Below are 27,124 nucleotides of genomic sequence, written 5' to 3'. Positions count from 1 at the left end.
CGAGACACCCACATTATGCATTGTTGCAAAGACGGTCTTAGTTAACAGTGTGTGGCCTGTAATTAATATCAAGCAAAAGAAAACTGCAAACAGGTTGGGCTTAAGCAGGGCCTTCACTTATCTGCCCCCACACCAAAAAAAAAATTAAAAATTGCAGCCACAATAATTTATTTTAGACATTTACTAACTATATTAATTCATGGAAAACGTATGGCCTATTGGGAATTTCTCTTTAAAAACCTATCGGGATTTTTTTTCTTTAAAACCCTTGAGCATTTTGCGTCACATTAAAATGCGTTAAGGTATTTCTCCAGCACATTTAATGCTTTTGTCCATGTGAAAAACTAGTTCCTGAAAAATATTCCTTCTCTCACACCCTTGAACAAGGGCTTCTGTGTTTTCCCACGTTCTGCACCACGTGTGCCAGTTAGTTTAGGGGTGAATTTAAAACGGCGTTGAGCGTGGGAAAGGCATGGCGAATATTCACATAGCCGTGACCCTTTGTGGCGTGTCCAACACAAGCCCAGGAGAGTGGGATGCAGGCTGCATTTTAACGCTGTCCACTTAAGGCACATACAACCAACCTGTTGTGCGAGTGGCCTTTTATGTTTAAAGTTTGGACTAGATCCGCCCCCGGGCCTGCTGTGCTCGACACCCCACCCATAGTGCCTCAGGACCTCTGCACACTTCAATTTATACTTATTTTAGCGTTTTGCAATCATGCTGAAGTCGAACTCATAGCTACAATGGAAGCATTTGGCCCGACGAAAAAGTATGTCTGCTCTGTGCAGTTTGTATGCAACATGCGCAGTTAATTGAGGGGGTGGGTGGGGGGCGAGGGGAACGGTGGATAAGAGAAAGGTAGAGCGAGCATCATGGGATTTTAATACCCATGTATTTAGAAACCCAGTTTGGAGTATCTAAAGGAAAGGCTTTGTATCCATGTCTAACCACAGAGCCACAATCTTCTGTTGTACCACGTGCTGCTTAACAAAGGCAAGCCTGCGCGCACAAGTCCCTCCCTTAATTGCACTGCAATTGTGTGTAATTGTCGTGTTCTGAGCAATGGTTCTACCACACACGGGGTGTGGCAACCTGCAGAGCAGTGTTCAGACTCCCTCACATAGCTTGCCTCCCCGTATACAATGGGGACATAAAGAACAGTTAGCAATACCCAATACTTGCTATAATTTCCCCAAGTATTTCCATGCTCCGTGAAATTGAACCATCCCAATCGGTACTTAAAATCGAGTGTAAACAACCTTAGCCAGTGATGCAAGGCCAGCCAACGAAAATGAGGTTTCTGAACTCGTACAAGCGTTTGGTGCGAGTCGGCTGAAGGCCTGTTGACTCACGACTTTAGCCATAATGTAATTGTGCACGCCAGTAGGACTGCAAGTTCATTAAATGAATGGGAAAATCAAAAATACCTGCGAAAGAAAAAAAAAGTTAATATTTTGGGATAGTCCCTTTTTAGCTGTTCAGATTTGGAGTTCTACAGCTCCTGGCCTACACCCTTAAAAGTGAACACCGGTTTCATTGTGGCAGACACAATTACTTTAAAACTGTCCAGAGTACTTTGTGTGCACATTTATGGCAAACACCCAAGACATGTTAAATGACATCATTCCAACACTAAAACCTCAATGAATTTAAGATTAAGCGATGTTCCTTCCCCATGCGAACGAGCTCACGTGGTCATCTCTGGGCGCGTCTTCGCTTCCCTCGGATTCTAACAGGGAGGTGTCCGCTTTCTGTATTTTTAGTGGTGAGTGGTGAGGGCAGAGTGGTGAGTGCAGAGTGGTGAGTGCAGAGTGGTGAGTGCAGAGTGGTGAGTGCAGAGTGGTGAGTGCAGAGTGGTGAGTGCAGAGTGGTGAGGGTGCAGAGTGGTGAGGGTGCAGAGTGGTGAGGGTGCAGAGTGGTGAGGGTGCAGAGTGGTGAGGGTGCAGAGTGGTGAGGGTGCAGAGTGGTGCGTGTGCAGAGTGGTGCGTGTGCAGAGTGGTGCGTGTGCAGAGTGGTGCGTGTGCAGAGTGGTGCGTGTGCAGAGTGGTGAGTGTGCAGAGTGGTGAGTGTGCAGAGTAGTGAGTGTGCAGAGTAGTGAGTGTGCAGAGTAGTGAGTGTGCAGAGTAGTGAGTGTGCAGAGTAGTGAGTGTGCAGAGCAGTGAGTGCAGAGCATTGTGTGCTGTTGAGTGCAGAGTGCTGTGTATTGGCAATGTTAATGACAATGCCCATTTATTTTTGATTTAAAGAAAAAAAATGTCATGAGCAATGCCAATAGCTCTACCTTTAATGATGCCGAGACCATTGCATTGCAAATGCTTGTTTTTAATGCAGCCCGTTTCCTTAAAGGAAAATGGAATGCTTTTCGAAAAGAAAATGAAAAGATTTCTTTTCATTTTTTCAGGGGAGGCAGTGGTCAGTGGGACCACTGCCTGCTCTGAAAAAATGTTGGTGCCCCCATTCACAAAGGGGAAGGGGTCCTCTGAGGGACCCCTTTCCATTTGCGAATGGCTTACAACCAATTTGGAATTGGTGGTAAACTGCAAATGTTTTACGACCACATTTGCAAAACATTTCTACATAACACATAACAGTGTGACTCGCTATTAGGAAGGGATGCCCTTGGCAGACCTCTTCCTAATAGCGACTTGTATACCATATTTTGTGAGTTGGTAAAAAGTTACCTTATAGTCTTGTTTGTCCCATTTAGAAACCTTGTAAGTAACAAGTGATGCATTAAGTACCATTAAATTGGGTTATAGTATCGACCTTTGAAGGATGAAAGGCTCGGTTAGCTCTGGCGGGACTGGGCCTGTGTTTACATCTGATGTGAGCAGCAGGGCTTTATATTGCTTGCTGGTTGTGCATCACTGAAGGAACAATTGCCAAGTAGGGTGAGCATTTATGGGGTGGCTGTCACGTACAGAACTATAACATTACTGTTTTTTGTAACATTTATTGTAATAAGTCCAGTTGAGTTTAAAAATTACTAGTTCTATCTATGATATTTACAGGGGATGCAATGTATGCCCCATTATGATTTTTGAACCTCAGAATGGGGCATAACTCTTTATAGCACACGTTACCCCATTTCGAAGCATTCAAATTTGAATATGTTAGACTAGTGCAAGGTTTTACATGACAAAATCAACGTGTGGGCGAGAAACGAGTCGAAAATCAAGTGAAACCAGTTTGTGTCCCAATCCATATTAGCATCCATCCTGAGGTAAGGTCTGGCTTCTTTATTTTCGCAATTTTCGCTGCTGTGAATTGGAGCAGTTATAAACTAAGGGCGAGAGGTACAACAGTGTTATGAAGAGTCGTAGACAAGTATTGATGGAAAGTAGTTTATTCCATAAAAAGGCAGCACCACGAACAGGCATCCGTCAGCGCAGAACAGACTTTGCAACTGACCAGAACTGACACGGCACGGACTCGGACCAGGACTCTAGAACATCAGGGAGAGCCGAGGTCCAAGGTCCGTGCCATGACTATATTGAAAATAAACACACAACACAAATACTAAAGATACATAACAAACAGTTTATAGCGGCTGCAAACTGAAAATCGGCCCGTTTGCGACCACTAAAGTTTGTAGCATGTACAAAGCCTATTTTGCGAGTTGGTAACCATTACCAACTTGCAAAATAGGGTTTTCGAGTCGTTCTTAGGAAGGGGCGTGCCAAGGGCGTCCCTTCCTAATAGCGGTCACAAATCAATCACAGTTTGCTACCTACTTCAAGTAGGTGGTAAGCATGTCGCAAACCGGACTGGGTCCCCAGGAGACCCCTTGCCTTTTGTTAATGTATGCAAAAATATTTTTTAAGAGCAGGCAGTGGTCCATGATCACTGCTTGCCCTTAAAAATTGAAACAAAAACTTTTACTTCTTTTCTATTAATGGCATCCCGTTTTCTTTAAAGGAAAATGGCCTGCATTTGGAAAAAAAGTTGCTTTATTTAAAAAGCAAACACAGACATGATGGTTTGCTGTCTCCAGCAGACCACCATTCCTGTGATTTATAGCCCATTCCCAATGGGTCGCAAGTGGCGACCTGCCTCATGAATATTGATGAGGCAGGTCATTTGCGACCCAATTAAGATTCTCTAAATGTGTTTGGGACACATTAGCACATTCCATATTGCGAGTCGCAAAAAATCACAATTGCGACCCACAAAACTGAATGGTCATACATCTAGCACAAAATAACATTATGTTCTTTGGCACCCACTGCCTGCTGAGAAACAGCTACTTGAAGCCTGTCTTAACGAACATGTTGGGAAAAACATTGAAGTCTTCTCCACAAACAGATGCTACTAGCTACGCCGTATGGATCTATAACAAATTCTTAAGTTCTATGCAGTGTTACGGGCAGCATGGTCACCGATGCGTCTTCCTGTGGATTCCTAATTGGAGCGGTTTATCGAAATGTTAAAAACTATTGAGGATATATCCACTAGATGGTAGGAGTAATCAGAGTTTGTGATAATCATTACGAATAGGTTTAAAGGTAGGTAAACTTTTCAACTTTCTCACCAAATACCTTTCCAATTTATACTGATTTTGCTGTTACCCTTCTAGTTAAGATAACATGCGTAATGCCCCAAAAATATTTTTGAACACCCGCACCATTGCTTTGCTTAATCCAATCACCAATGGACAGATTTAGATCTCGGCTGAGAGGGTACTCTGTGGCAACAGCGGCAGAGTTACCCTCTACACCAAACTTCAGGTCCGCGAGCCTCATTTACAGTCAGGCGGACCCTAAGTATGTCTCTATCGCAGACATACTCCCCCAAGGCCCTGACGGAGTAAGAGCCGCCAAATGTTTTGCCATTTGCCCGCCAGCCCTATTAAAAGTAGGTATTTGAATGGCCTATTTTTGCTGTCTCTTACTGCCGTAAAAAAACCTGGTAGTATGGGACAGTAACATTTTTTAAATGACCCCCCCCCACACCATGGGAAGAAATCTCCCATGGTGTGGGGGGGGTCATTAGTTTTTGTTTTTTCAAAACTGAACTTGCACGTTGGGATTTTGTTTTTGAAGAAACAAAAACAAGTTAAATGTTTGACAGGCGGCCCTCATGTTTGAAGGAGCATTACGTCAAACTTAACTTATTCCAGGAACTGCCATGGTAGAGGTTTCTGTCAATGACTAGAGTTGTCTGGTGGGCAGATGGACAACTGTAAATTCAAGGGACGGATATACTGTCACCCTGACAGAGTAAATCCGCCATCTGAACTCTTAAGTGGAGCCCTAAATCATCTATTGCGCCCTGGATTACAAATTCTGCCCATCCCTCCCCACTGTAGAGAGCTAACATAGTTTGATTCATAGCCTCCTACGGTGCATAACAACAAGAAAAATTACAATCTGGACATGGCATTTACAGTGTTGGGCATGATAGGTTTCAGTATGATGCGGTCATGAGACTTCCTGACCCTGCATATAGGAAACGCAAACCATTATTCAAGGAAACAAAATGCTTTAAAATCTCGTATGCCAAACGCTTTTTTCGCACATGTTGAGCACAAATAGCCCCAGCATGCAAAACTGCTGTTACTGATTAGTATGTTTTCATTCTGGATGACACCACTCCCCACTTTACACCATTTGTGCAGTGTGTTTGTTTCAATTATTGTTTCAATTATTTCATAAATAATTCCTGTTCTTCTTCCGCCTAGCCCTAATCTAACTTCATTGCTTACTTGGCTCTCTTCTCTTACAATATTTTTACCACTTGTCATCCCACTATCATTGTCTTGTTCTCTCTCCTCCGGGAAACAGCTGTTACAACGCATGAGTTACAATGCATGCTTTCACCCCTCATGCACTTACAATGCAAATGGCTTGTTGCAGGGTGTTGGATTTAACTCCAACACCTTCCCTACTGTTGCACGTACTGGAGTTGGAATAGTAAATTATACTATACTAACATCCAGCGCACCCCCAAGAGCAAGTCGGGGTAAAAATGTGCATTGTTATGGCATGCGGGGTAAAAGCATACGTTATAACATCAAACAACCCTCTTCTCCCAACCCACGCTTCCCTCCACTCCTTATTATCCGTGTTTTCCCTCTTTTCTTTCTCCTTCTCCTTGCTTCTTCTCAATGCTTATTTCTCGCCTCCTTAATGCCTCCCGCTTTTTGCATGGATTTAACTCTCAACACACTTAGGATACTTCTCTTGTCTCACCAAGCCATGTCTCACTCAATATCATGCTTGCTGTACAAGTTATTTTCTGTCTACCTCAGTATTTTCATTATTTTCATACTTTTTCCAAGTCGTTAAATTTCTAATTATGTTCTCTTTTCTTTCTTACAGCATCGAAATCCAGCTGTGCTTCTCTTACCTCCTGAGCACTGGAAACTTAAATTACAAGAAAAATATTAGTACGTGTGGTGGGGAAGTGGCTTGTTTGCATTAGAGATGTAGTAGTGTGGTAGTGTTTCATGTAGAAGGGATGAATAGTAGTCATGTGGTGCTAATGCAGTAGAGTCCTATTGTACAAATGCAGCAGTTCTTCTCTCAATATTCTTATGGTTGTTTATCTCATAGTCCCATTGTTATCTCTTCATGGTTTTAACTCCCATCCATTTCCCCTTTCCCTTCCTTTCAAGACTGGTTGTGTTGGAAGACTTGCACAAGGAAAGAAACCCCAATTTAACCCCACACTCCAATATGAAGGAGTGACCAAAAAGAGTTCATGTTTTGCGGGAGGCAAGAGCATGAAACTCTTCCCCCCTAAATCTTCGACAAGAAATGAACCTGCAGAAAATCAAGCTGTTCAGCGATAGCCCATTACCATTACATTTTGTGTTCAGTTTTACTTAAATATTATTTCCTGAGCACCTTATGTTTCCCACGGTATCTGATTTTATATGTATTAGTATGGGGTTTTTAAATCAGTGTTGTGATTTCAACAGTGCCATGAAGCCTAGGCAACCAAGCTCTCTATAAATAATCTATTAACATAACCTGTCTGGGAAGTCGCTGTTGGGCTCAACCCTTTTAACATTGAAGATCTAACTCTTACTTGGCTCAACTTGGAGGGTTCCAAAAGTGACATGAACCGGACAACCCTCAAAACACAAATCAGAAATTGGTATCACAGAATTAAGACCGGTAAAGGATCTAAAATCAAAGCTAAACTAATAGGTGTTGCAAGGAACCATTCCTGTAAAGCAGCTACCTTAATGGTGCAATACAGGAAGTAAGGAGAGAACACATCCTCTGAAGCACAAACTCCAGTGGATGTAATCTTGGCCTGGGATAACTGTTTGTTCCTCATCATTAATAGATATTCATTCTGACATGTCGGAATAGGCGAAGCTGTCTGTCACCTTGAAGCCCAGATACTCTCCGCTTCCCTGAAAGCCCTCTGAACTAGAATTACCTCCCAGGGGCCATCTTGGTTTGGGATGAATGTTTATTCCTCACCAGTTCCAGATATTCAATCATGTGTACAATTTTAATAACTGTGCAACCTATAGTAGTTAAATGGTTATGGTGAGCATTGCACGATGTGTGTTTAGTGGAGAGGTGTGGTTGGACTAAGTCTACTACTAGTGTGGCAATACGGTGTGAGTTGCATGTTGTGGAGGTGTTGTAATATTGTGCTAATGTTTGTGCAAGTGTGACTAGCATAGAGTACAGTGTATGGTTATCTTTTGTGTTTTCTAACCTCTTGTGTTAATGGTCTGTACAGTAGCCCCTATCTATTCATGATAGCATTTGATTTAAGTAATAGGTAACAATGCATACTGTAATTGTAATGCAGAAGTAGAGGTCTGCAGAGTCAGCAAGAATTGTAGTGAAGGTAGATTAGTGGGTGCTGGTTTGTGTGCAATTTTTCTTGTATAATAGATGAGGGAGTAGTTTAGCGGTATGATTACTAAACTTTTTATAGTCAAGAGTATGATAGATTGGGGTTGTTTGTTTGGATGCAACATTCCTTTATGGTAATGTGGTTTTATAAAATCTTCAATCACCAGCATCTGGCAAGACCTGCCAGCCCAGTTTGCATAACTGGAGTTTATAGTTCATATCATGTCGCTTATTGTGCCCAGCCGAAAAGATCCTCTTTGTGTTTTGTGCTGACAGCATCGTGGTCAAACTTGGTCCTCAACTCTTCTTACAGACTCTTCCAGGGGACTGCCACTTGAAATGAAATAAAGCTTTCCCCCGCTTTTAGTTTTCTCTGTGTGGGCACAGTCAGAAATCTGGAAATGGCGACGTGTAAGCCTCCCCACAGCAGTAGCGACCGATTTTTATTCCTTAATATTGTGTGGTCCATATTGTAAAAACCTCTATATTGCATAGGTGGTCTATCATATTATCATGTTTGTAAAATTATCTTGCAAATATATTGACTCCAGAATATCGGAGACCTCCATATTATCAAGGTAATTATACATTGGTAGGTATAGATTTACTATTCTTAACTCCACATCTCTGTAGTTTGAAGAAATATACATATATTCAAGGTATGTAGACGTGGAGCTAGGTATAGTAAATCTATAATTGCCGATCTTTGACAATGTAGTGTTAGTTGATTTTCTGGAGTCAATAGTTTTGCAGGACAAGATTTCCGTCCGTATATTGTGGTATATAATCCACCGCACAAAGCTTCCTGAATTTCATACGCGGCTCCACCGATTAATTTACAACCCTTGAAGCGAGGCAGGCACGTTAGAGATGTGCTTTCTGTGCTTCAAATTAAGGAAGAGACTGGCTGCTGCATTCTGAATGCATCACAACCTCTGCAGTGGATACTTTTGAAGGCCCTGGTAGATGATTTTGCTGTAGCCGTTCCTGGCGATGACTGGCGCCTGTGTGCTCTGAACATTGTACTATCATGATTGAAGAGGAAAATGTGTTTCAAAGTTTTACATGAGGAAAGCAGTGGTGAGTGCACAGTTGATTTGAGGGATCAGTGTGAACTGCGAGGCTGCTGACCTTGGTACTAGCCCCGGCCAGGATGCTGAGGTGTCACTGGACCAGGACTCAGACGTGAGAGTACTAATGTGGCAATAGTTTGCATTTTGTTTCTTCATATAGTGCTGGGTGTGTTAGTGAAGTGTAGGTGGTATACTATGCATTCTGGGTTCAGGTGTGATGGTTGGTGTAGTAGTAATTTGCTGGTGGTGAGCATAGTTAGTCCGGTCGTATTGACGCATTGGACGGGTCGTAGGAGTGAGATGGTGTTTCTTGATTTTATGGGACATTGTTTGATTAGGAAGGGGTACCGGTGGGAGGTTTGGATTGCATTTACTAGTGATATGTGGATATTGAGTCATGGGGCCATATGGCTGATGATCAAAGTGGGTCAGTGTTGTAGTGAACTCTGGTTAGTGGACAAAGTAGTTCTTATGTAGACTTGTATGAAGTGATGTACACAGTGGTTTGGGTGTAGTAGTGATTTTTTGATATCTGATCAGGTTCAGTATTTTCGGTGGGGTTTGTGGGAATTGTGAGTAGGTGTAGTAGTGAGGTGTAGGTGATATGCAGACTTGAGATTTTTATCTTCAGGGCTTTTATCATTGGTTTCTGATGTAGAGATGAACACGCTGTACCTGGGTTCTTGAAGTTGATGCCTGTTTGTTTCAATCATAAATTTGATGTCTGTTTCTGATTTGTGGGTGGTGTTAATGTGGGAAGCTCACTGACCCTATAGTATGAATGTGTAGGGGAGGTCGTTTTTTGCTTGATGGAGGCCTTAATTATGCCCCTTTGTCCTCCACAGCTCTAGCGTACACCCTGGAAGCGGACAAGGACAGAAGGCCAGCCAGAGTGCGCTTCCCTGAAACGAATTCACCCATCTACCAGGGGTACTTCAGCATGCCGGAGACCAAGTGTGAGACGCGCACGCTGCTTCTCCTGGTGAGTGCTGAGCACTGCACACCTGCTGCCTGGCTCAGGTGCCCATGTCTGTGGCACCTGCATGGCATTCTGGGCTGCTGGTTTCTATTTGATTCCTACATTTTCGTGCAGAGTGGATCAAATTATTCCTCGGTGCTAGAAGGCGATAAGGCCTAAAACATTTGCAAGAACAGTAAGTCTTCAGTTTCTAGCAAACATTTCCCACAAAAGGCAGATAAGCCACAAGCTAAGGACCCCTTCCTGTCTCATTTTGGTAAATGATCTGAAAACGTTAGAAATTACTTGAGTGCACGATCCGTCAGGCCCCTGTATTCTCAGTTTGCATTTCAAGAACACTTGACCCAATGTTGTGTGCAGAGTACCTTTTCGGAAATCTGGTGCTCTGTTGTGAGGCAATGTGAAACTGATGCAAGGCCATAGAGACAAAGTTACAGATTGCAGTGGGCATTATAACTGCCACATTCTGGACAATTTGCAGTTTATTGATTACACATATGGGAGATCCCAACAACCGGAGTTCCCATAGCCTTAAAAGACCCCAGTTACAGCAGTGACTTGCACAACGTACCCCCACTGTATGTAAGTACTGATAACATGTTCTGCAATAGACAAAAATGTCAGGTACAGGAGGGAAAATCAGCATTTGTTACAGTCAAGAAGATGATGACCGAGTCAAATCTGAAGGTGCAGGTGCTTATAAAGCTGACCCATATAGTATTAATACCCATCTTTATTGCCAAAAGGTGATCATTCGACTTGTCACTGCCACCCAGCACCCCAACATTTGTATTTTCAAAATTAAGCTTCAGCTGGTTATGTTATCCAGTATTGCGCCTCCAGAAGGCAAGTCTTAAAGAAAATTATGAATGTAGAAGCCATACAGGCAGATAAATCTAGCCAAAGAGGCTTCAGAGGAAGACAAAAGGTATCAAGTACCTGGAGGTGACGTGGAAGTTAGAATCCTGTCCACACAATCGCAAGGAAAGCTGTGCTGACAGATATGAACATCTGGAGTGATGGAGACAGACAGAATCTGCATCTGTTCAAATTTATGAGTTTCCATTGGCAAATAAAAGTTAAACATAAAGGATATTAGGCTCTTGCTTTCTAATGAGAAATTGTTAATATGTGAAGCCTTGAGCCAGCTTAGATGGTGGCTTCTGAAGAAAAGCTGCTTCCTACTGTGCATTAGCCATGCACGCCAGATTTAGACGGCTGGCAGAGGGAGATTTGGAAACAGAATCACGACTTTGGGATTGTGTGCCCACTGTAGAAGGTAACTTACAGTATGTTAAGTAAGTAAATTCAGATTCTATTACGTCATCTTTAAGCTACAGTGCAGCGTATGATCAGTTTTAGTTTGAGTTTCGAACCTCAATCTGTCTTAGTTCTTTGAAGGTTGCTCAGCCTGATGATGATGAAGGGAAGAGCATCAGATAAGTCTCTGTTCCTTATCTGTTGAACAAGGAAGGGGATGAGGAAAGGAGGAGCAGAACCGCTCTGACTCATTTGTTGTCAGCACAGACGTGGACGTATTGAGAAATGTGTTGACCCTGTGCACATTTATTGTGCATGGAATGGGAAGCCATACTTGAGGAGTTAGGTTGTGCACCAATCTGTCAGGGATTTTATTCTTCTAGTGTGTGTCTGTAACGCAGGCTTCTGCTTAGCTTGTGATTGGAGCAGAAATCATTTCGCACAGTGCTTATGTTTGCACATGAATGCACACGTTCCACATGCAAATGTCTGTCTAACTGACGATAAAACATTCTCCCATTCAATCACATGCTGTAGCACTTAAATTCATATGCAGGACACAACGCCGTAGCCGGTGGGTGAATGGCTATAAGTATCCTTATATCGCAAGCCTACATGTCAAAATCAAATATTCTCTACTCTTCCCCACATCAACAGTATACGTTCTGTGTCACTCCCTCGACACCATCAGGAACTTATTTCTTCACTAGCACAATATACAGACTGATAATGAATCAGGCTGCAAATTCTCATCTTTACGTAAACTGAGGTTTGTGCGGGGATCAAAATTACGAGCTGTTCAAAAACTATCGCAGCCTTGTAGGTCCCCCACGACATGACCTCCTGTGTCAGGAAACATGTTGAGTAATGTTTGTCTACCTGAACACTGAACAGGTCAGGTTCAAACAGCAGTCTGGGAGCCAGGAAAGTACTTCCTCCAGTCCCATGATATACAGGCAGCTGCCACACACGTTATCCCTCTGTTCCTGAACTTGTCAATGTGTTTATTACATATAAAAGTGCATGGTCGGGTAATAAAAAAATATTTGCGACTATATGTAATGTTTAGTATCCTCTCTACTGCAATCCCAATTAAATGTTCATATCCGCTGCCCCCTGGATTCTGCAGTCAGGTTTCACATGATTGAAAAATTCCTCCTACCAAAAAGTTTGTTGTTTGTGAAGTGCTCCATGGAGCTATGTCTGTGCTACACAACATACCTAGAATAAAAAAAATGTTATGCTCTGGATGCTCTTGTTCTGCAAACATGGAACTGTCGCTGGTTTTCCCAGTTGGCGACAGTCCTGTTTGCTACATTTCTGAACAGTGCTGTGCAGTCTTGAATGCTCATCTTGGTGATGCTTGCTTCTGACCCCCAGTCTCTTATGGTTTACAGAACAATATTCGAGATAAGCTTCATCCCATCAAGCTCTCGATGAACTACTCCATCCACGAGAGGGAAGCTCGCGGCAGGCAAGCCGTGCGCTCCTTGGACAACTTCCCTGTCCTCAACATGGATCAGCCCACCATGGAGCAGACTGAGGTGAGAGCGTCTCTCGGATCTAAAGTGGGAGATCCCCATATGGGATGAGGTATGAGAGGGATGAGGTATGAGAGGACTACCGAGGCATGCGTTGAGGCTCAAGTGCGTTTCCGGAACCCTTTGGCGCTGAAAGTAGAGCAGGTGTGGGACAGTAGGGAGCTGATATGAAAGATGAAAATTCATGGCGCATCGGGAGAAAGCCGGCGTGGGGTTAAAGGGAATGGAGGGCTGATATGTAGATGTGAAAGGACTGAGTTTGAGTTAGAAGAGTTACCAGGAACCAACAAGTAACTGAGAGGTGCACAAGGCGTGATTGCTGAAAGGAGGGTGAAGGAGATCAGGGAATGAAGGCAAAACATGGCTTCTCTCACCTAGGAGTGATAATTTTTTGCGACATGTGTTTTCTTCATCTAAAACCTATGATTATCATTCTGTTGTACCTTGCTATGTAGGGGGTCGCAGTGAAAATACATGACTGTCCTTGGAATGAGGTAATGAGCCTGGTTGTTGTAGAAAGAATAGATGCTAATGAGCAAGACTTTTTGTAGTAGGAAAAAGTTCCTCTCAGGGTAAGGGTTAGAGATTAGTGGTTACAGATCTGGGAAAAGGTCAAATCTGTATTTAAATATGGTGCACAAGGGTATGTTCTTGTGCACACCCAGAAGAAGTGTGTAGCGTAAAGAACATAACTATTCCCCATTATGAAAAACAATGCACTTGTGCCTGGCCATTGCTGAATTCTGACGCAGACATGAAGAGTTAATACATCATCTGACACATGAATATCATAAAGGATTAGAGGATAACAGTCAATAATAGGAAAAACTTTCCTTTAGAACAAAGTGATACATTGGCCCAGTGTGTGATCACACCTTTTTGGCCATGAGCAAAAGGATCAAGTCTGTGCTACAGGTTAAGAATATGCCTTTCAATGGATCACCACTGGATGAGCCATGGACACAATTTGGAAGGCGATGGACGCTCACACCCCATCTGTGCATTGACCACAAGAGGTCGTATGAGACGATAGTAGTCTGTTAGTTGTCTAAAGATACAGAGACATTCAATCAAAGGTCAAAAAGTCCCACAACAGTGGGGGCCATAGTATCCGTGCATGTGTTTTTAGTGTGCTGGAGGTGACTTTTAACTAAGCCCCGACTGAAGCACCCCAATGGGTGACGGGCGTCTAGGTTTCCCCCAAGACAGTGAGTGGAGATAACCTCAAACAGATGGGTCTTGGATATAGCATGCCCAACAATACTGCATCCAGTTTGGAAAAAGGTAAAGGCAGGTACCACTAAAAGTTAACAGGAGCAACACTTATCATCTCTGAGAGGACACGTAAAATTACTTCTAGCAAAAAGGGCTAACGCGGTGGCTTTGTAAGTGGAAAGGGTAAAAAAGTAATTTGTTTTAGAAGGAAGATATAGGATACTGTGACAAATCCTAGATCAATGAATAAATGAGTTTGCTCAGATTAAATGTGCAAAACTCAGATGTTTTGCACAGCCAGATTACAAGCCATAATATGGCTCAAGTCAATTTAAGAAAAGAGGTCGCACAATTTTCACATACCGAAGTATCAGAGACCTGGAAAAAATGACAACGTTTTTGAGTACTGCAAAAACAATTGATGGACAGAATGCAGAACAATGTCATACATTCACCCCAGTACAGAGATCCGGGCCTAAATCCATCGTTTTTTTGCACTCCACACCACCCCAGTTCAGATATGGCCATATGCAAATCAGCCTTGACCCTGTGCCTCATGGGAACAGTCCAGCCCGAACGGCCAAGCCATGTCTTTCCTGGACCGGAATCAAGCATCCTAGGACCGGTTTCTGGCTATCAGCCGTCTTCAGCCAGGATAGCTTGCCTTCAGTGGTGTGGAGAGCATGGGACTCACGTCTGAGCATACCCATCCCACTCGGGGTGACAAATGCAAAAACAACAATTGATGGACAGAATGCAGAACAAAGTCATGCATTCACCCCAATACAGAGATCTAGGCCTAAATGCAAGGGACTCACGTCTGAGCATACCCTGCCAACTTAGGGCGAACAAAGCGAAACAAAAGGGGATGATGGACGGAGCATTTGAGCAGATCAAATACTCACCCCCAGTCAACTGATCTGGGTTTAATCCATCACCATTCTTTAGCTCACTCACTGGTCCCAGGATGCTTGTTTCCGGTCCAGGGAAGACATGGCTTGGCAGTTCGGGCTGGACTGTTCCCATGAGGTACAGGGTCAGACTGATTTGCATATGGTAATTTCTGAACTGGGGTGGCTGAGTGAGCTAAAGAATGGTGATGGATTAAACCCAGATCAGTTGACTGGGGGTGAGTGTTTGATTTGCTCAAACGCTCCGTCCATCATCCCCTTTTGTTTCACAACGTTTCAGAGTACGCCACAAGCATGATCAGTTCTCAGCCATACCATTCATATTCCTGTCTGCGTTTAGGAGCATTTGAAAAATGTGCATTGTAGACAAGAGGGCATACGTGCTTGTCTGTACCTGCATCAGCTGTTGGTCATGGGCAGTGTTGATACATGTGTGATTTCTGAATTCTCTACTGGCTGATTGTGTGCTACACCATTGCCAAATAATATCAACGTTAGCAGTTCAAGGGGAACAACAGAACCGACACATCAACAGTGATTCGCAATCAAGAGAAACAAGTAACATTGGCTTCCAAGTGAGGCAGGACAGAGAACGTCTGAGGCCCCTGAAAAACACAAAGAAGACGATCACTATCCAACCGAGAAGAGGAGAGCATCCTTTATGCAGAACATTTGTCTTAATCAGACATCAGTCACTGGCATTGAGAGAAGTGATAGCACGGCTGGAAATTACGAATTCATGCATCCTCCAAGGCCCCTCTAGACCGAAATGAGAGCGCAACAACAGTGGTTGCTCAAGAAATGATGCTGTGAGCTGGAGGCAGGCGACTGGGGGTGAACTCTTCAAAATGGTTGAATCAGCACAACCTCAAAGGAGAACAATCTTTCTCCCAGACGTCAGGTTAACATCAGAAGAGACACATCCAAGGCAGAGGTCCGAGCCACAAAGGCTATTATTGGGTCTTGGTCAAGGACAGGTCCTGTGTTGCATACACACGTGCTGGACCGTGAAATGTTGTGTTGAGCCCTCGGTTCTTTCAGACTATGGTAAAATGACATCTTCATTCAAATCAGAACAAAGCCTATAACAAAATATTACATCAAGAAGCAGGGGAAATATCCTTACCAAGGCTATTGCAGGATGCATAGATAATGTCAATAATTAAAGGCACCTATCGCTGTTATTACAGAACACATACCGGTTGGAGAATATTTATAAAACTAAACCACACTTGAGAAGTAGATCGCTTTACCTTATTACACCTTCTCGATGAGGTGTCCCCAGACATAGACTTTTACTGCAGGAGAAACACAACAAGGTAAGTTAGCACCTCGGTTCACCCACCAAGAGCATCCAAAGGGAACTCACTGTTGAGAAGATGGTACAATACAATTATTTTACTTTTCCACCTTTTCTACTAGCCCTTTGGGTTATTTGGAAATTGTAGGACTATGATTTTGACTGCAACAACATGGGCACACAGTGCTCCTAAGAATGCAGACCGCCATTGCATCTCACATGAAAGGCAATTACATATCACACTACTTATTATGGAAGCCAATGAAGGCAGCAGCATGGCTCCAGAGGTCACTGACCTGATCTGAGGGAGGACAGACGACCTTCGATCTGACAGTTTTACCTAGATGAGAACCTTCTATGATGTGGTCGCTGAGGAATAAAGTCTCGCCCATTCATGGGGCAGGGAAGGGCATTTTAACATACCTTCCACATTTGGTAAATAAAAATCTAAAATGTACGACTATGTACACTTAGTCATTGCAACGTTAATGGCATATAGAGGCACACAACACCGCACAGCTGGCCTTTATGTATGTATGTATGCGCTATTTGTATAGCGCTGACCTAGCCAAAAGGCAGAAGAGCGTTGTAGGGTTTCAAAGGCAAGCATAAAGCCAACAAGTGATGGGGTGGTAGCTGGTTTCTGGGAGCAGAAGTGTACAGTTGCTGCTCTTTAAAGAGGCGCGTCTACAACTTTTTCCTAATCTTAGCATGGTCCTTATGGATGTTGTGTCAGGTCCTGATTGCACACAGGGGAAAGGTCTGCTGCCTTGCCTATATTAAGCTTCCGATGAGTGCATTTTTCTTAAAACAATTAAAGAAAACAAGACCACCAATAAAAAAAAACAGGTGGCAAAATAGGATCGAAACACGATACTGACCTATAAAAGAGGTCTTTCTTTTGCAACCAATGCAGACATGGACTATCTTTGTTTTTCAAGGGAACACTCATATTTGTACTGAATTTGCTGAGCATTAGAGAGTTTCATGTATTGGATGCAGAACATCCCTTTATTCAGATACATATAGAAAATATGACGCTTTACCTGCACATCCGATATTGCTATTTTGTTACCCCATGTTCTAGTGCGAGCTGCAGCAAGCTATATACGTACATTTCTATAGTCTGTATTTCTAGCAGTTAAGATAACACCAATTCCATGTAGGTCAGATGAGTTAGTGACTGTATTTTTAAGGCTCCACAGATAAAAGCAGAAATAGTTCTAAACAGATCACTGCCTGCCTGGAGGGCTCTAAAGTGACCGAGCTCAAAGCAATCCTTCATTTCCTTTTAACGAGGGAGACCTAACTCAATCTGGATGGAACAGGTGAATTGTTTGGTGCAAACATATTTGTTCTAAAAGCATCAGTCACTCATGACCAAGATGGCCTCGAGCACGTTCCACAAGGCTGAACACTTTCACGTTCAGCACCGATTTGAGGCATACTGCGTTCATTTGCAAAACATGACCGTATTAACATAGCTGCACGGATGAGTGCACAGGGGAAACACTACTTTAGAATGTGTTTTGAGCTGTTCCTATCGCTAGCCCAGCCCTGAAGTAAATAGTGCTTGCTATTCCGTGCACAGTATGCAAATGTGTTAACAGTTTCAAGCTCCAAAAATGAAGCTGTTTATCTGCACCAGTAGTTTTGTAGCCTGAATGGTTATGGATCACATGCATCTCAGCCTCCCCATGAGGTGCATCAGCGACAAATTCTTTCACACACATTATACCGAGAGCATAAAAAAAGAGTCTTTGGATGGAACCGAACCCTGTATCGTTGTTGCTCATTGGTCGACGTCACACAGGTACATCTTTACAGACATTCCCAGTGTTGACAGCCACAACGAAAGTTTTTGAGGAAAAATATTGCACTTCTACAAACAAAGACTAGACTGCACGTCTGACAGGTGGGTGCAAAACAATTGTTAGAGGTAAGTAGCTGTTTTCTTAGCTCCTTGTGCCTCTAATACTTGTAAAGCTCAGCTACGCAAGTAGAAAAATCGAATGGCCTCGTATCAAAGCTACTAAGCATATGGGCCTGAACAGGAAAGTCTCTTTTGTGAAGGATCACAATTAATTATCCCTCTCAAGTCAAGGGTCTGTCCTCCTTCAAACCATTCCTTGATGAGCCACCTCATTACTATGTGTTCATTCAGCTCGCCCTTGCTGATCCAGCCAGGCCTCTGCATGTTAATGGGAGGAATGGAAATGGCTCCTAATTTCATTAAACAGGAACTCTCACAGCTTTGGTTGTGAGCGTATACACCCTGGCTGTGACTCAATGCTGGTTGTTATGTATATTCAAACATAAAGCAAAATGAAAGCAGTGTATTTTTTCATTATGCTCCTCTCTGCCTTCATTCCCTATAGATATTTTCTAGTGGGGCCACACTTCCTTTAGTCCCCCCCCCCCCCCTCCCTCCCACACCTCTTAGGGGCATCTGCCACTGTGCATTTTGCTCCCTCTTGTGTTTGAGGGGCAAGTAGCAGATTTTGTAACTATGTTGATTTACCTTTAGATTAACTTCCAGAAGGAGTGTGGCACAGACAACACCTGCAACAGCAACCTGCAGATGTCCTACCAGTTTGTGAATTCGCAGATGGATCCGCTGCCCAGGTGAGAGGCCCGCCTGTCTGCTCTCTGGTTAATAATGGGGAGGAAGCAAGGCTTGTCCTGTTCCTGCTTTCTGCCATTGCTAGGTTTTTGTATACTGTGCCCACAGAAAAGATGAAGCTTGTAAGTGTCAGCCTTTCAGTTCCTTTAAATGGAAACACGTTGCCCAAGATCACCTGATCACCCTACTGATAAGCAACTTCCACTCTAATGACTCACAGGGTGTGATGTGAGTGATCAGGGAGGAGAGACGTATGGGCGCTTGAGGTTTTCACAGGTTTGTTACGTGTCCATAAGGAACTCTATGTATGACGCTAATAGTGTCACACATGTGCTGGTACTCCCGTCTTACACCATGTTTCAAACATATAGCTCCTAAAGTGTCGCTCATGCTTAGATGTTAGATGTGTGGGTGTGTCTGTGTCTCATGAGGAGCAGCTTAGAGTCCGTTACCTCCAGCCTTTAATAGTGTCATCGATATGCGGATACCCCCGTTTTACATCAGACACATAAAAGGTGATGGGAGGAAATTTTGCACTAAGTCTTACCAATGCCAATCGCTATGGTAGCATTCCAACCCATTGATTTTTTGCCTACTATGCAACCTCAGTTTGGAACCAGCCATATGCAAATCAGTCTCCACACTGCTCCAGTAGAAGGAGTCCAGCATGAACTGGTATCTAGGTCCTCCCTGAAGCAGAACACAAGCAACCCAAGACTGATTGGGGCTCATTAGTCTGGTACTCTTTGGTTCCGTTGGCACAGTAGACACAGGACCCACGACTGTGCATGCCCTCGCCACTTAGGGCGGTATATCAAACATGCATACTGTGATAGAAGGAATGCTTGCACTGTCTATCCACTGGCAATTGCTCATGGTTGTATTCCAACCCAGTGTTCTTTTTCCCACCAAGCCTCCTCAGTCAGGACACCGATATATGCAAATCAGACTCGACACTGCTCCAATAGGAACATATCAGCCCAAACTGCCAGTCCAGGGGTCCAACCTGAGGTGGCTGGCATGGTGGGCAAAAGAACAGTTTGGAATGCTACCCGAGCAATTGCCAGTGGTTAGACAAAATGCAAGCATTCCTCCCACCAATGTTTTGTGTGTTTGGCCCATGCCTTACACCCTGACTGCTTCACAGGTGTCTCTTAAAGTGTTACCAATGATTAGGTACCAGTGCAACCTCTTTGCATGTGTGTCCCACCGGATGAGGAGGATATTAGTTTAGTTAACCCCAGTCCCTGTCCCTAACACTGTTAGCAATATGTAAACGGCCCAGTGTTAAATTTGTATACACACTTCTCTCAAGAGAAGTATGTAGGTGTCACTGTAACCCGTTGATACGTTTCACAGATCAGTGTGTGTGTGATTTACAGGTGTTCCTCTTACAAGTTGACGAGTATGCAAGTGTTAGTGCAATACCTGACTGTGCCTCTTGCTGTTCCGGGCTTTTATGGAAAGTGCTATATAAATGCCAATAAAATACAACACAAGACCATACAAATCAGTTGTAGCGTGTGTGCTCTGAGCAATATCTAGCCATCGGTTTGATGTTTTTGCATGCATCCAGTAGCATATGGGTGTCGCAAGGTAACTCAAAGTGCCTCTCCAAGAGCAGGCAGGCTGCTGGTTTCTTTTGCACCACTCTGAGCACCTCTAGAAAAGTTAACAATATAGCCTTGTAAACATGTTGTGTATATCCGCAGGGACAAGGGTGTACAGGTCCTGGAGTACAGCCCTGAAACAAAGCTCCAACTGAGTGTCACGGTCACAAACATTCCAACCACACCCACCAATGGCGAGGACGCACATGAGGCGAACTTAAATATCACCATCCCGCCTGTCCTGCTCTTCTCTTCTGTCCGACCGGTAAGGACAAATATTATTTTGCTCTCTCTACCACTGATCCACGGCCATTGTTTTCTCCAGTGACATCACTGACCTCATTTGACAAAGTGACCAAACAGCATCCTGATACAGCAGTTATAAATGTTTACTATTCCTTACTCCATGTTCAAATTCCTCCAAAATATATATTTCATACAGAAATGCAATTGTACATGCTGCCACATAAGTCTCTCCATTCTTGCTCCCTCTACCTAGCTGTTCTCTCCTTTTCTTTTGCTTATTCCTCTCTTCCCTAACTTGATATTTCTGAATGTTTCTACTGATCCATTTTGTGCTAGCTAACATCTCTTTTAATATGTCTTTCGCCTCATTCTCTTTCTCACCTTCATTTCTCATTCTCTGCGTTTGCTAGTTGACTCTTACATTGCTTGCTCTCATCTTCCTTTGGCTGCTTACATCTCCAGTGCCTGTTTCTCATGCACATCCAGGATTTGGTTGATGTGTTATTTGGAGCAATGGATGAAACCTGGGATGATTGGCTAAAATGGGATGGATACAATGTTAGTTTGTATATCCAACAGCATGGGGGCAGTAATTGTTCCCTTTGCTGACTGAAAGTCTTGGGAGGGAAATCCGCGAGGCTCCCTCCTACCTGGACGATGGCCCCAGTGTCCTGGAAGGGCAGAAATACATTGTTCTTAGTTTTGTTACACAAACATGAATTTGTTGTATACATTTGGTGGTGGGTGGAAGATGTCATGCATTAAGCTGTTTGTTGTACTGTCTCCCCTAGAGTCTCTCGTGCACCTTTAATGGGACATTGTTATGCGAACTGGGGAATCCTTTCAAGAGGAACCAGAAGGTGAGATTGGCTTTACATATTTTTCTAAAGTCCCCCACATGAGTCTAAGAGGTGAAAGATGGGTTCCTTCTGAAATAACGTCTGTTTAAAACTGGCGTTGCCACAATCTAAGTTTGTTACTCTCTGGGCACAACATAGGTGTGCAACATAGGTGCTCTCGAATCTTCTGGAAGACACAAGGGGTACTTTTGGATCACACACAGCAATTTAGGTGGAGAGACCATTTTTAATGGGGCTGTAATGGAAAGGGGCAATTATGCCACTGTGTCAGGTTTGCCCTTGAAGTCCGAAGGAGTGAGTCAAGGTTTAATTTCCATGCAAGTTGTGGGACATGTGTAATGTGTGTGCCCACGTATTTAAAGCAATGGGTAGCCAATGTTGCTAATTCACTGCAAGATCACCTCCTTGCAGTGGGTAAGGAGTTAATTTATCGCACTTAAAAAAGAGACCAGACATTTCTCATTTTTCCAGGTTTGCAAAAAGTTGCTAACCTGACCATCTTGGTTTTCTAAGGTGGAGGAACAACAGTTTGCCCAATCAAGTCCAAGTGTTTGCCCATCCATACGGATCCCGGCTGTGGGAGATTTGATAGCCTTGTCTAGTATCCTGCTGTACGGTGAATGGAGAAAACACTGGACTTGAGTTATGGGGACATTAGATTAACCAAGCAGAGCAATCTCTCACCTCTATTACAAATGATCAGGCATACCTTAAAAACACTTGCCCTAAATTGGCCTGTTCCATTATCTTAAATAGATATTTCTAATTCAGTGTGACAAATAAATTGATTGCCTTGATTGCTTCTTGCCATGGCAAGGTGTGAGCCTTTCCCATAGCCAACTGCATTTTTCTTTGGTTATGTCTTGCCTCTCTTTAGCATGAAGCTGCTGGTCAAGGTGTACCAGTGAAGGGATCATCTTCAATCAACTATTAAATAACCTATTGGCTGGAGCCTTATCTACTATTTTAGTCTCTATATTTAAAAGCGAGATTGGGCGGTATGCACCATCACTCTCCGATGGTCGACCTGGGTTTTGTATCGCTACCACACTAGCCATACAGAAATCCCACCTCAGCAGCCTCTTCAACTGCCTCCTATAAATGTTGGGTTATTATCTGGGAAAGTTATGTTAACATTTTGGCTACTAGGCTTTGTCGCCAGGGTTTTTTCCCGTTTGTCATAGGAGTCAGGGCATCTGACAGTCCTACCATCTATAGAGTTTGGTCTGTGTCTAGGCGGTCTTACTGATGCTAATCTTGTAACTGTTTAAGCCCTCAAACATTGAAAACGGTAGACAAGTTAGCAAAATAAGGGGGCGTGGCAAAGCAGAGCACGAAGATGGCCGCCTAATCGTTCCGCTCCGCCGACCGAGCTCCAAATCCATCCCAATATCCGGTTATTTGTCCCCAAATCATAGCAGAACTGCCACAAGCTGTCTCCGAAAGGGCCAGACAACCTATCGATGCCCGTTGTGACCTCAGCGGAGCAGCGGAGAACCGGATACACAACCTGCGCAATCGGACCGGACAGGTCCTTGGGAGCTGCCGCGTGGCTGCCGGCTGTGAGTAAGACCGGTGATGGAAACCTTCTGCGTGTCTGGAGGGCAGAGAAATAGCGTGAGGCACCCCATTGCTACAAGCGGGAGGACCCGGACTGTGGCTGTTGCTCGCCTCAATCCTCTCTGGGTCGCGGGAGCGCCGTTAAGGACCCGGCGCTGCGGCGGACTGAATACCAGAGGGGCTAGTGGGTGCGTCCTTGAAACACCGGCGGAGGTGCCGACGGTGGCCTTTATCGCTACAGACCGGGGCTAGGGAGCGAGTGAGAGAGGTGGGTGACCTACCCCGCTCTGGTTGGAGTGCGTCGCGGCGGGGGACTGCACTTTTGATCCCCTGGGGAACCCCACGTGGCCCCGTGTACCTAGGATTCGTCTGAGCCGGAACCGCAACGCTGCAGTGGCAGTGACCGGCGGCATACATCTGTTCTCCGGGCACAGGCAGGTCGGGCTGCGACCGGCGTTGGAAGACTATCTTTTGCCGTGATATGACGTGACTGGAGCTTGACTACAGGGACTGTGGTGACCCCCGACATTGCCTGTGAACTTGCCTTGTGTGGCGGGATGCCGCGGCCACCGTGCCAGCGCTCATCGACTGCCTCTGACCGGCTCCTGTTACAAAGACCTTTTTCTCCCCCTCTGCTGCCACTGGTGCACGCCTGTGGTACACATCCCAGACGGCCTGACAGTGGCCTGAATACTTTCTGGGGCTGGAAAGTCGCTGTAGCGCAACACTAGTGATAACTGTAGGAGAGTAGGGTCTGCTTCCTATGGTTACCCCAACTTTTTGCTGTGATTCTCTGGTTTTTTGACTTTAGTGTGGCTGTGGACCTGCTAATCAGGCCCACAGCCCAGCTGTTCTCTCTCTAAATTGATACCATGTACTTTAGGTACATACCAGATTGGTTACTGGGTCACCCTTGTGAGCCCCTGTTTAGTGTACCATAGGTACCCTGGGCATAGGTGCACCCTAGGACTACTAGGGGCTGCAGCATGTATTGTGCCACCCCTGGTTTGCCTTCCGAACTGACACCACAGGTCTGTTCACACAGCCTGGGTAAGGTGGTGTAATCACCCCTTACTTAGATATAGTACATAGACACATATACACCTATAAGTCACTCCTATGGCAGGCCTTGACAATCCTGGAGGCAGAGTGCTTGGTTTTATGTGAGAGGGTGCCCTAGCATGAGCTAAGCCCCTCTGCAGCTTTCGGAACCATCTCCTTATAGCTGTTCTAGGATATAGCCATACCATATACTCTTAAGTGCATTATCATCCTCGCGGTTAATGATAACTTTGGTTTGGCTTTATCAAACATGTTGTGTAAGGTGTCAAACACTTTGGAAAACTACCCCCCACCAGTTCTGTTTGTGGGGGTAGCATTCCACCCTTCTAGAAGGAGAAGACATGTAGTTACTGGTTTACCAGGTTAAAGTTAAACAGAGCCTCAGCATCATAAAATGGATGCTGCTGCCACAGACACTAGTCTGCCCTCCTGCTGCTGGACGAAACTCCGGCAGGGGAGGCCTGGACAATAGGTTTCCTGCCCAGGGAGGTGCTGGCACCTCCCAGACAGGCTCTTTGTGTCTTGGGGCATGGAGGGCTGCATTCAGTGAATGCTTTCCAGACACTGCCTGGGGCATACTAGGTGCTCCATGCATTTCTTAGTTCAAACCGCCTGTTGGGGCACTCAGCCCCAGCTCTGGCGCGAAACTGGACAACAGGGAAGGGGTGTTACCACCTCCACCCCAGGTCCACCCATAGGAGGGACCTTAAAGTTAGTCCAACCCCTAAACTTAGTATAAGTATAGGATCCCAGTCCAAAGGACTTTAGATTACCCTGGACGAAACTCTGAAACCTATATCCTGGACCTTCGACATTCCATTTCGACTGGAAGACGGAAGACATCTCCCTTGGGGTCAAGGAGTGACCACCCTGTTCAAACAGGCACCAAAAGCATCTTTGCCGGTCTGCATTTTCGAGGCTTTCGCCGGATCCCGAAGAATCTGCGACACAGGGCACAGACTTTGAGACATCTCTGACCCGACCTTCGCTCACAGCAAAGATGAGACCCGTGGTAGACACGAGAGACGTGGGACCGGAACTCCTGGACATCCTGCATTTTGCTACCTGCATCGATTTCCCGAGGTATTCCGAAGTTTTGCATTAGGGTGCTTAAAGCCCCAGACCCAAGCACCTTTTGCAACGAAGCACAGAGCTCCACACTCCACGAGTGGCCTGTGGGCTCGCTTTGTGCATTTCCGCTCGACGCGTCTTCATGGTTCCTAGTCCATTGGCTAGTGAGCCCCCAAGAAGACAAACCTTCAATCTAACTTGCTTTCCTGGTTGCTCCAGGCTTGCAACCAGGAGTTCCCCAGACCTTGCTGGTCTGCACCGAAGCCAATCTTGACATCCTGCATGGGTTGCGTTTGCCAAGGCTTGTTGGGTCCCATCCGGATACCGACACCGCAGTCAACTAGATCCTTCGTGGCACAGCTCGAATCCAGCTCCTGGTTGTCGTCGACGCCTCCTGGTCCTCGTGGCTGAAGAGACAAACTTTACCTTATCACCTGAAATCATCCGGCATCTGGTGGCATCTTCCTATCGCCGCCCTGGTCACTGGCAAGTGGCCCAGACTCTGTCCCTTCTGCTTTTAGTTTCTACAGATCTTCGATCCACCCTTCGATCCACCCTTAGATCCACCCAGACACTTTCCTCTGGTCACCTGCAGCACTCCTTTGCAGATCTCCATTGAAATCGACAACGAAACCCGACACCAAAAGAGACCTATGCACCCGGCTTCCGTGGGTGAGGTAACACGAGTACTCTGGTAGTCACGAGGGTATTAGCACTCCTAGTGTCTGAGTCCAAAAGGGTTCCATCGTAGTTTATTTAGAAGTGTCCTTAAATTGTAAATTTGTAACTTGTTTGTTTCCCATAGAAAGTCAATGGTAACCCGCGGCTGTGTTTAGTCACTTTCTCCTGTGGGCCTCCTGCATCCTAATCTTTGGTTGTTTAGAGCAGTTCCAGCGATTCCACAGGGCCCAGGCCTGCTTTCTAATTCTCACGTGGTTCTTATACCACTATTTTAGTATATGATTTGTGTGGCCCTTAGGGCAAAACGTATACTTTGCAACTTATCGTATGCTAATTGAGTAACTTGTATTGTACTTTTACCTCTGACCTCATAAAGAATGCAGAGGGGTTGTGTTTTGAATAATATATATATATATATATATATATATATATATATATATATATATATATATATATATATATATATATATATATGTGTGATATATACTGTTTGTGGTGTGCTTTCATTTGGTACTCAAGGGATTATATTTGATAAAAACAACTTGCTTAATTCGCTCTCTGAAGTCTTAGCCTGAAGACTGCTCGTCACTGCTACCCTTAGGATAGCTTTCTATGAGGTTGACTTTACAACCACCATCAATATGGGTCGATTTAGACTGGTGCAAGGTGCCCACTAGAACTAGTGGACATCATATATGCCACGCTAACTTCTCACATTGGTGAGCAGCGGATGGGATAAGAGCTTGCATTGTTTAACCAAATAATCTTGAGAATATCATTTGATAAATCACATCAAGGTACCTGTAGGTACATGAAATGAAATGAAATGAAAAATTCCACTTGTATAGCGCATAACCACCCGGAGGCCTCCGGGTGGTTATGCGCTATACATAGCGCATATGAATCAAGTCTTATAATACATAAGTTCTACTGAACTTAGCAGTTGTAGGTGGTAAGGGCTTAGCACACCCTTACTACAACTTCTTGAGAAGTTCTAGTAGGAAAACAAGTAGTGTAGGTAGTGCACACACCACACCTCACTGGTCATGTCCTTAAGAGCAGGTGCTAGTGGCGCTCTGCCAGATGTCAGCCAAGTGCTGACCTGCCAAGTGCAGACCTCTAAGTAGGACACCTTCTCATTCCAAGATTTGAGAGGATTATGTGTCACAAGAACATTAAGGCAAGGACAGAGTTAAACCAGTCAACACCTCATAGATCTACTGGTGGCAGATGACTTGGCAAAAGCATCAGATCCAGGTACCCAAGGTAGTAGGGAGGGGGGCATCTATCATCAGAGGAGGATCCT

General features: G+C 44.5%; 1 protein-coding gene across 1 annotated transcript in view; it reads left to right on the top strand.

Annotated features, from left to right (window-relative positions):
* Positions 1 to 27,124, top strand: part of ITGA3 (integrin subunit alpha 3) — a 366,625-nt gene that overhangs the window by 273,954 nt on the left and 65,547 nt on the right. Inside the window, exons 11-16 of the mRNA XM_086923967.1 lie at positions 6,324 to 6,391; positions 9,745 to 9,881; positions 12,536 to 12,682; positions 18,633 to 18,730; positions 20,441 to 20,603; positions 21,376 to 21,444. Coding sequence (XP_086780093.1) covers positions 6,324 to 6,391; positions 9,745 to 9,881; positions 12,536 to 12,682; positions 18,633 to 18,730; positions 20,441 to 20,603; positions 21,376 to 21,444 — 682 coding nt within the window. The remainder of the gene's footprint in view (positions 1 to 6,323; positions 6,392 to 9,744; positions 9,882 to 12,535; positions 12,683 to 18,632; positions 18,731 to 20,440; positions 20,604 to 21,375; positions 21,445 to 27,124) is intronic.

This window comes from Lissotriton vulgaris, chromosome 5, assembly GCF_964263255.1.
Source record: "Lissotriton vulgaris chromosome 5, aLisVul1.2, whole genome shotgun sequence".
NCBI classification, from domain to species: domain Eukaryota; kingdom Metazoa; phylum Chordata; class Amphibia; order Caudata; family Salamandridae; genus Lissotriton; species Lissotriton vulgaris.
The sequence above is the reverse complement of the archived record's forward strand: the minus strand, read 5'-3'. Positions and strand labels throughout refer to the sequence as shown.